At 35.5% G+C, this 11,305-nt stretch overlaps 2 protein-coding genes across 2 annotated transcripts in view; one reads left to right on the forward strand and one right to left on the reverse strand.

The window, feature by feature from the left end:
- LOC108740492 (BMP-binding endothelial regulator protein) overlaps positions 1–8,895 on the reverse strand; it is a 57,152-nt gene extending 48,257 nt beyond the window's left edge. The window contains exon 1 of the mRNA XM_025974564.1: positions 8,880–8,895. Coding sequence (XP_025830349.1) covers positions 8,880–8,895 — 16 coding nt within the window. The remainder of the gene's footprint in view (positions 1–8,879) is intronic.
- A 366-nt stretch (positions 8,896–9,261) lies between these two features.
- Positions 9,262–11,305, forward strand: part of LOC112904469 — a 35,347-nt gene continuing 33,303 nt past the window's right edge. The window contains exons 1-2 of the mRNA XM_025974565.1: positions 9,262–10,600; positions 10,850–11,301. Of these exons, the coding sequence (XP_025830350.1) occupies positions 9,649–10,600; positions 10,850–11,301 (1,404 nt within the window). The 5' untranslated portion in view covers positions 9,262–9,648. The remainder of the gene's footprint in view (positions 10,601–10,849; positions 11,302–11,305) is intronic.

Raw genomic sequence — 11,305 nt, forward strand, 5'->3', positions numbered from 1 at the left:
AATTTGAGAATTTCCTTCCCCTGTTTGGGGGTGTAACAGGAGGTTAAAGAGGAATGTTGTAATTACATTTTTACTGAAAAAACTGTTTTGGTTTGGCATAATTCTTATTGTTTATTTATATCTAAATTAATAATAATAGAAATTTAAAATATTGTTTCGAGGGTGTTTTTATATTTTTATCATCGTAACCTGAAATATAGCAAATGTCATGGGCATCCTGGAGACGTTACTCCTAAGAAAAGGGCAGACATAAAAACACTTTTGATTCATACCAATAATTCTCAATTATTTACTAAACGCTTAAGAAGACATGAAAGATAAACCTACTGCATATGCCAATTAGGATGATTTGGTTCAAAAGAGTATACTTCCGAGGAGGTAATAAAATGTTTAAAATCTGATTATGGATATCGAAAATATACCATAGAACTCGTCTAATGTAATTGGTACACGTGAGTTATTTTTTAAACGGCCTTAACCATCATCTTCGATTTCAATTGCAGTTTTTTCAAACACAAAACATCGTAATATTCGAAATCGGAAAATAAGAATTTACTTAAAATTACTTAAAATCAGTCAAAATACCACAAAACTAAATTACTTCCGCTGATTTCGCACTTGTTATCAATAGTTAGATAGGTACTTCGAATGTTTTCCATTGCATAATTTTTGGTAATGTAATGACCCACCCTCTATAAGATATTTGGATGTATTAAATGTGACCTTCACGACGCTAATTTTATTTCTACATACCGACTTCAAGGTTAGAAACGGGCTGTATTGACAGAGTTGTTTAAGGTAAGCAGACTATGGCTAGTCAGTCAACCTCATGCATGTGTAATTTGCAGTCAAAAAAAATCACCATCTCGATAAAAGGTGGGTATAGTAGGAAAAATTCCGGTCATGTTCAGAAAAGAGAAAACAAAAGTGAGACTGGCATTGTAATCTGGTCGCCAATTAGGAATTTTGACACCTGTACAGAATGCGAATAGTCAATCAATATCCTACAATGCGTCCCAAAAGAGTTTCACTAATGTCATAATACTTTAGAATTTGTTCCTTGATTTAAACACTAAAGCGATATGTATTCATTCTACTTGAATACTTTTGAATCTTCTATGACACCTTGAACTTGCAGGACGTGGTCAGGGACTATCTGTACTTACCTACATTACAATTCTAGCCACGTTTCTTCATTTACTTTAAAATAAGACAATTGCACAAATAATTTGCACACTTAGGAACATAAATCGAAAAATTAAGTTAATTAAAAATCTTAAAATCTAATTCGAACATGTAACTGAATCCCGTCATCTACTTATCTGAAAGACATAAGTAACAGCAAAACATTAGATTACCTTTTGTATAATCCATGCGGCAACTTTAGAACAAAATAATTATAATCATTATTTTCAACGAATCATCTGTTTTACTATTAAGATGAATATTTTTTTATCATTCCATATTGGTTTTCTAAAACAATAAGGCAAGTTATACAGTAACTTCCTGTAGATATCAAAAAAAAATATTCTTTACTCATTCTTAAAATCCGGCTTCCGTTTGGAATAGAGCTAAAAAACAAGTTCAAATTCAGTATTGACTCCGTTTTTTTTGGTAAGAAACAACAGTTATTGTAAATAATACGTGTAATAGATGCACTAAAACTCTAACATCAATCTTACCGATTGTGAACAAAAGTTTTAAGCATTTCACAATTGACAATTAAAACAATGGATCGGCACAAGTCAAGCTGAATTGGATGAAAGTTGTAACATATAAATTATCTAACTACAATAGAAAAATCCTACAAGTACGACAATAATGTATTTACTTGTATGTTTGTAATCGCGTTCTCGAAATCGGCTCCATGTACAACATAGGGTTTTACGGCAGCAAAAAATCGGTCTAGGTGAATCCCATTTCTTGGAAAGTACGTCTTCTCCATGTTTTCACGCACATAGTAATAAAATTAATGGATATCATTTGGTATTTTCGCCATAGAAATCGTCTTCTCAAAAGCATGATCGATAGAGCGTGAGTCTACTTAGTCGAAATGTAACGAGTTCGAATCCTGCAGCTGCAGTGTGGTCAAATTATTTTAGCTATTTTGGTATACCACTTAAAAAAAAACGGGTATTTACCTAAGAACAATAACGTATCCAAAGTAGATATGCCTATCTCGCCCGTCCAAGTGCTAACTATACATTAATATGAAGATTGGAAAAACTTTGGCGGTTGTTGTAGAACAAACAGACAGTCCCTGAAGAAGGTAACTTTGTTACCAAAAAGTGCTTCGGACAACTACAGTGTCGTGTTTTGGCGTTGGGGTTTTGAGCTATTCTGTTTGTTCAACTATACATTAGTTAATATAACAAGTTGAGAAGTAAGAGATTGTGATGCGCAAGAAATTGAGCACGAGCGAGTCTCAAGCCGTGTTCATCCGGGAAAGAAGGAACTTGTCGCTTTAGACATATGTTCTAACTAACATTATAAACGGCAATATGAGTTTGTTCGTTTGTTTACATCAATTTCACGCCTTAACTATTCAATCGATCATGAAATCTTGGACACATATTGTCAACACAGAAAAAATATATAGTTCCCAAGGGATAGACAAATAAATTTTAAGTGGTCATCGATAATTTATTTAAGACATCAATACGAACGAAGCCTCGGGTAAAAGCCTGTACACATCAGTGGTGTTGTGCTAATTTTTTTTTTACCGGAACGCGTATATACGTATAATTATATAGACAGGGCCGATCCTGGGTAGGCGGCCGCTCTGTGCGGCCTCATGTCCCAAATTTGATAACGACGGGGGGGGGGATTTCCTCCAATTTTCGCCCGTCGCCATGATCGCCCTGTATATAGCATAAAAAGGAAAGGACATGAAATAATTTAATTTTTTTTTCAATATGTCAGCCAATTCTCGTTATCAGAAATCATCTTTAGTTCCGGAACGCGTTCCTGTCCAAAAAGGAAGTACCAGAACGACGTTCCGGAGCGTTCCGGCTCGACAACACCCCTGGTACACATATACATATATAAGGAGAGAAATGTGATTACAACAAAATGAGGGTGAAAGGACGAACGCAGACTTAGTACTGAATCTGGTGCTTTTTATGTATAAATGAATGTATAATAAATAAATTCGGTATTTTGTAAAATGTTAATCATCATAAGGTCGTCCGTCAGTCCCAAGACTGGTTGGACACGCACCTCCACTCTTTCCTATTCTGAGCTAATCTTCGCCTTTCCCTAAAACTGGAACAACCCAATCCTTAACTATTTGCGAACAGTAATATAATCTAGGTTTACCTCTACCCCTCCTAACTTCCGTTTCTACCTCTAATATGTCTCTGACTACACCTTCATACCTGAGAAGGTGTCCTACTAAGCTATCTCGCCTATTTTTCATTGACTTCCATGGAGTCCTTTGTTCTCCTATACTTTCTAATACCTCTTCATTTCTAACCTTTTCTATCCACGGTATCCTCATCATTCGCCTGTACATTTCGAACGCTTCTAACCTTTTCTTTTCCGCCGCGCCCACTGTCCATGTTTCGCACCCGTACAGCGTACAAAATATTAAATGAAACGCAAAATGTATGTTGTAGCTCCTTTGCAACACACTGTATATTATCTACTTAGTATTGTTCGAATGGAATGGATTGCTCTGGAATTTCAGGCATGTCCGAGGTGGGTAGCAGTAATATCTTTGTTTATAAGACGATACATTACCAACAATTCTTTAGAAGATCCGATTGATGTATCAACAGTTGTAAAAACACGTTTACATTTTACGCATTCATTACGAGCATTTGTTCGAAATAAATTAACAATATAATAATATGCGTATATATTCGGGTATTTATTCATAAGAGACACTAATCGCAAGGACAACAACATTCAATAATTTATTGTAAGCAAAACGTGGCATTTTAATTTCCTGAATAGGTAGAATAATATTCCATATTACGAAATGAGATATTTGTTTAGCTCCTAACAATACATTCTACAAACGCCATACATAACAATTTGCTTGTGTAAAAAATCGCTTGATCCTTCCAAAAATAGTGAAACATTAAATCAAAATGATAATACTGTTCAGAAAAAAGTTAGCCTCTACTATTTTCAAAGAGTATTACAATAATTTGATAGATAAATTACAGTTAATACTTAAGAAGCAAAAGACAATGTCAATTTTAAATCCAGTAGAGCAGGTTCACCATGTGCTCTTCGCCACCCATTATTTTGAAATTAAAATCAAGTGCTAAACTTCTCTACGACTTATACCAAAATAATAATAGTAAGTTTACGACGAGAGACATTATATGTACTGTAATAGTATAAAGTAATGCTCTAGTCTAAATAATATGACTTCACTGTCTAGAAATAAGGTACATCAATGAATATGTACATCAGACACAACGTTAGGCCTGAAGCAGCGGAATGGCAACATCATTTTCAGCAGCTTTAACCAAACTGGTGCAACGGTCTTGTAACCACCTCAACAAGGCTGATGTTAAGCAATTTGAAGGGCCACTTAGCCGATTTCAGCACGTTCTTGCCCTCTTAGATTAAGATTTCGGTACGACCAGCTGAACATACCACCGTATCAACACCGGAACAGCAAAACCTGTTAAACAAACAGTTACTTGGGCGAAGCAAAAGAGGAAGTAAGAGACCTTATAACTTATAAAAGACAAGCATAACCAAGGGGAGATTGAACTATGTCAAAGCCAGGTCTACACTAGTACGGAAAAAGACGGTTTCATGGGATTTTGTGTGGAATAGAAGAAGCTGAATGATGTAACGCAGAAGGATATTTGCCTATTACTGTAAACCGGCGACACATTTGACAGTCGAAGTGATTATTTAGTAATTTTATCAAAGTGGATTCCTCGGAGCAATCCAAGCTGCCCGTCGCCTCTGTACTGGTTGTCTATCCTTTGCTGTCTGGTGACCCAGAGAACCAAGCCGCAGCCGACGGCGCTTCGCTGCTTGCTTTTCAATTAACCATCTCTAGCTTTTCACAGTGGATAGAACCGTAACTGGTTAGGACGCCGTTACCATCCTTAGCACCTTTCTCACGAACACCACCCGTCGGTCTGCCCTTGACGAGGCCCAATTACGCTACCCTTTCGAACCACCCTGGTGATTCGGATGTCCTCGAAGTCGATAACCAACAATGCATACGTGTGTGCAGACAAACTACTGACCCATATTTTTTTGTGTCCATGCTCGTCACATTATTTTAACACTGTTATTCTAAATTTGTAGCTTAACCATATCTTTACTACTCTTGACTACTTTGCACAGTTGCCATTTCTAAATAGTTTACCCTATAATCTTCTCACTCATTTGAATAAGTTTGTTTCATTTACATTATATTAATTTAGTCGCTAGTTTTTAGGTTTTCTTGATTACAGTAATTTTAGACTCTTCCACAGAAAATTATATGAATTTTTGTAAATATTTTATCAGTCATCACTGAACTGTATAAATACTTGAACATGTACTACCGAAGAAAGTATATGGGCTTAATGCAGGTGATTACTGATTAGTTTGTATGATGCGATTACGGCTAGTGACTGCTTTGCTTGGAGTAGTTAGGTCAAAAAAGTGTTGTTACGATAATTCTTAACAATTTCAAATTAACTTCTTCTCGATTGCGTTAGAGACCATAGAAAATAATGTTTACATATTATTTAAACCCATTAACAATTTCTGCTCGTGTATCCCATTCAAAGTGAATGAAATTTTGATAAAAATTTACAAATAAAAAGAAGATCACAGTTCAAGGAAAGAAATACTATCAACGTGTTATTCTTTTTTTTATATTATCTGAATATATACATATATGTATATGGCAATCATTGAAAACGTCATAGTTGAAGATGATTTCTCATGCTGAATTAAATCGACCGCTTTCGTCATCGCTCCCCGCCAGTCTTCACTTATTCCTCGTGTTTGATGTGCTTCGCTCGCTCGTTAAGTTATCATTTTGGCATTTGCAGTTATTTCAAGATCGGTTTTACGTTATAAAGCTTTCTGTATAACTTTGGTGATATGCTGATATACTATTCCTATTCCTAAGAAAATTATCCTAAAACAGGTATTTGATTTCTCTATCTCTGGTTCACCTAAAGAATTTCTCTCAAAGAAGCTTCTTACTGGTGTTGTTCGCAGGATATTTTATTTTTGATACAAATCAATAATTTTGTATCAACACCGAATATTATCATCCCTAGTGGAAAGCTTATTTGATAGAAAATCTGTAGAGGAACTAAAGATGGGGCAATCAAATACCTGTCTTTTAATAATTTTCTTGAGTAGTCATAGTATATCACCACTGAACCACAAAATTACATAAAAACCGTTATAACACAAATTGGAAAAGATCAAATCAAGTGAGAATAAAATGTTTTTATTATAATGTTTTTTACCCTTACCAGTTTGATCTATAGCAATTAATTAGTTTCTTGGGATACCACTACTTTTTCATTTAGTACCATAAATATAAACAGTTGATAGTATTCTTTTCATCAGAATTTGAGCTATAATTTCGGGAATGCTAATCATATTTTTTTTTCCAAATTTCAACAAATTTTACCGCTCATGTGCGACAAGGAGATATAAACCGATTGTATTTCTTTTTTACCTCTCCTTAGTCTTTCCAATTCGGAACTTTTCCTCTGTATTATGATTTTAAAGAATCTCCTTTTTAATTCTTTTTTAGTCCATCCCTAGTACACAACCCCTTTTTATTAATGAGTACTAACAGATTGACTCTTCGTGACTAGGTTCGTTTTGACGTGACGCCCAACTTTCCACAAGAAAATATGCGGATTTGATAGTTTTATTGCGAATGGCTTGTTTTGCAGTACAATCTGGAAATAATTCATATATGTACGAGGGTGGATTGATAAGTTTCCGGCCTAACCAAGAGATGACGCCACTAGGCCTACCTTGAGGTGACATTCTATAGTACCATCCTTGGATAGCTTGTAGCTATAGTTTCAGCCCGATCTCCTTGCTAGTGTAGGTTTGACAGCACGCTGAACAAGACGCCTCTGTGGTTTTCGTAAAAATGGAAAAGCAGGAAAATCGTGCTGTCATCAAATACTTTTATTTGAAGGGGTTAACGCCGAAGGAAATTAAAAAAGAGATGGACTCAACACTGGGGACATCCTCCCCGTCATATTCAACCGTTAAGCAGTGGGTTTCCGAGTTTAAAAAGGGTCGTGTGAGCACCTCTGATGGGCCTCGCTCAGGACGCCCCGTTGAGGTCACAACTCCAGATATGATCGAAAAAATTCATCAAATAGTGCTGGGAGACCGCAGATTGAAAGTGCGTGAGATAGCTGAGACCTGTAAGATGTCATATGAACGTGTGCAACATATTTTGCACCAACATTTGCATATGGAAAAGCTCTGTGCAAGATGGGTGCCGCGTTTGCTAACAGTCGACCAAAAATTGATTCGAAAAAACATTTCTACCGCAAATTTGTCATTGTATAAGCGTAATCCAAGCGAATTTTTGCGTCGATTCGTAACCGTTGACGAAACGTGGGTCCACCACTACACTCCTGAAACCAAAGAACAGTCTAAACAGTGGATTGGACCAGGGGAACCAACTCCAAAGAAGGCAAAAACAATTTTTTCGGCGAACAAGGTTATGGCTACTGTTTTTTGGGATGCAAGAGGTATTATATACATTGATTACCTTGCAAAGGGTAATACTATCACTGGTCAATACTACGCAGACTTATTGCAACGTTTGAGCCACGAGGTGAAAATTAAACGACCTCATCTGGCGAAGAAAAAAATCTTGTTTCATCACGATAACGCACCAGCGCACACGTCAATCGTTGCGACGGCTAAAATCAACGATCTAAAGTTTGAATTGTTGCCGCACCCTCCTTACTCTCCAGACCTAGCCCCGAGTGACTATTTTCTGTTCCCTAATCTCAAAAAATGGCTTGGCGGTAAGAGATTTGCGGACAATGAAGAAGTAATCGAAGCTGTAAATGGTTATTTTGAGGAGCTTGACGAATCAGTCTATAGAGATGGCATTAATAGACTGGAACACCGCTATGAGAAATGTATCAGCCTTGGAGGAGATTATGTTGAGAAATAAAAAAAAAAAATTTTTAAAAACCTTGTTTTTCTTGGTCAGGCCGGAAACTTATCAATCCACCCTCGTATATCTTAGTCCTAGAAAATAAATTGTTTGTTCGAAGCATCCCTCACTCCCGTGTCCAAAAACGATGCTATAAAAAATCATTACTAATCAACTGATGTTTCTAGAGCTGCTTAGCAAATATCAGCATTATTAATTGGTCACATTGTCCTACAAATAAAATAGTAGGATATCCCTGTCTTACGTTCGAAAACCGTTAATTATGCGGTGAAGGGTTTTTTCATTACTAGCAAGCTAATTTGTTTTTTCTTTTAGGGAGTAAATTTTTCACAAAAAATGTGGTATATATTGAAAAAAAAAATAACAGTGCCGTCTAGGAATGCCCGAAAGAAGCAAGGCTTTATAGTATAAAGTGTAGGAACTAAGCGTTAAAAAATCATGAAAACAAAAAGACGTGAGGGCAAAAAAAACCTTGAGAAAATGAAAAAAAAACTGAATACTCGGGAAAATAAAAATAAATACGTTAAAAATAAAATACACCCCTAAAAACGCAAGGCTACGGCGGAGCTCTGCAATTTTTTTGTTTTCTAATCGTGAAGAGAGCTCCGCTGTAGCTTGCGTTTTTAGGCGCGTATTTTATTTTTAATGTTGTTCAGATTTCCTAGAAAAAATATTTGGTCTGCTCCTTTTTGAAAAATATACATTTACAAGGGCTGGGATTATACCTGCTAACTTTCTCTTTGGGGCATTATGGGTTGTATGCAGGCAGATTGAAACTTGAAAACAAGGGGCAATAAAAAAAGGTTCAAGGAGGAGGCAGGCAGTTTTTCGGAAAGAATTTTAGAAGGAGAAGTACTTTGCTTTTCATGACGAGTAGGCGCTCTCGTATCGGGTTTATAATTCAAGGAATATAATTTTGGGAAATCTGCACATAAATAAGGTTATGTGTAGGTTAAGGTTTTATACATTAAGTTTTTGTACATAGTGTTGTGTTTTGGAAAATACAAAGCTTTAACGCAACAAGGGTTTTTAATTTGACAATACTAGTCCATTGGTTCATCCTGAGCTAACGAGATGATGTGTAGCGAATTACGCACACATTAATTGGTCCTTCGAGCCGGATCAGGAGTACCCAGGATTAGTGGTAATACATGGGAATTCTTCTATATAAAATAAAAGTTTGAATACTACAAGGTTTGCGCATTGGAAGTTACGGATTTCTGGAATTCTTCGAAATTGGTACCGAAGATATATATGTGGATACAAGGAGTTGGATCTACTAGGTCATTTATGGGCGATAGTGTGTAGTGTACAGTGTATACAGTGGATAGTGAAAGTTTGGGATTTAAGGTCAGACAAAATATTTTTTATTGTTTGTTGCATTTTTTACTGACATTTTTTAATTAGTGGATTATTTGTTGATATTGGTTTCTTTGATTAACTTAGTTGCATAATTTCGTTGGGTTACGTCATCATTATTTTTAATTTTTATTAAAATAAAAATGGAAAGGTTAAATAGACAAAGGGCTGTCTTTAAAGGCACAATTACTAGGGTGGAAACCTTTATAAATAGAAGTATTGCTGACAACAATATAGATGTTTGTGAATTTGAAGTAAGGCAGAATATGTTAAATGAGGCTTATGTAGGTTATTCGGAAGTTCAAGGGAAAATAGAAGACGAGGATGATTCTGAAGTCACATTAAATGATAGAGCTGACGTAGAAACCAGGTACCTAAATTTAAGTGCATTAATTAAAAGGTGTTTAAAGAAAAACATTGAAACAAATTCTAATTTGAGTTCTAGTTCTTTAGGGTCATTACAGTCTCAATATAACAATATTAAAGTTCCAGAAATATCTATTCCAGTTTTTAGTGGAAAATTTTCAGATTGGAGTAGTTTTTATGATTTATTTAATGCACTGATTGTCGAGAACACACAGTTCTCTGATATTCAAAGGTTTATTTATTTAAAATCATCCTTAAAGGGTGAACCTTTAAAATTGGTCGAAAATTTACCTTTAACTAACGACAATTTTAAGATTGCTCTAAACATTTTAAAAACTAGGTATGAGAATAAATTGTTTGTTGTTAATGCACATATTAAGGCACTGGTGGAAATTCCGTCTATAAATAGATGTACGGGTCCTAATTTACGTGAATTCATTACAACAGTAAAACAACATGCGGAATCGTTAAAAAATTTGAGTGTCCCAATTGAGAGCTGGGACCTAATTTTAATTTATTTACTAATGCAAAGATTAGATTTTCAAACTAAACAAGCATTTGAATTTGATAGAGGAAGTAGTGCATTACCTACATTAAAGGCATTTTTGGATTTTCTGGAAAAACGATGTATTGCATTGGAAAATTTAGGGGTCCCGGAAGGTAAAGGAAAGTTCATCAATTTAAACACAACTAGCACGGATTATAAGGGAGTGCACACAGGTCTAAAATGTGAGTATTGTAAAGGTACTAATCACCATATTAGTAAATGCTATAAGTTTAAATCGTTATCGACTGACCAACGACGACAATTTGTAACTATAAATAAATTGTGTTATAAGTGTTTGTTGCCTCATTTTGTGCAGAATTGTACTAAGGCAGGGTGTTCAATTTGTAAGGGTGGGCACAATACTTTATTGCATGTTCAAAGGGGCAAAAACGGGGGTCAAGGTCCTAGCAGTAAAGAAAACATTGTCGTAGGTAACAGCTCTAACGGTGACGGTCAACGTGGCATTAATGGAAACAATAGGGATATTCCTGCCTCTCAGGAGAACACCATCGCAGTAATTGATCATAATGAAATAGTAGGAGAAAAGGCGTCTTTAAGTAATTCCATTCAATTATCTGCAATTGCAAAAGGTAGATCTAACTATGTTATGTTAGCTACGACACAGGTGTGTCTTTTGGATAGAAACGGGAGGTCTGTTATAGCGACAGCTTTATTGGACAGTGGTGCACAATGCTCGTTAATAACAACAAAATTAGCGGAAAGGTTACTGTATCCAACCTATAAACGCACTGTTCAAATTTCGGGAATATCAGGCAAAGGGGCGGTGTGTAACGAAATGATTGACATTACACTATCTTTAAAAAATTGTAAGGATATTAATAATAAGGAAATTCATGTATCTTGTTCAGTTTTAGATAGATTTGTAT

This window comes from Agrilus planipennis, unplaced genomic scaffold (assembly GCF_000699045.2).
Source record: "Agrilus planipennis isolate EAB-ADULT unplaced genomic scaffold, Apla_2.0 scaffold230, whole genome shotgun sequence".
In the NCBI taxonomy this organism is placed as follows: Eukaryota; Metazoa; Arthropoda; class Insecta; order Coleoptera; family Buprestidae; genus Agrilus; species Agrilus planipennis.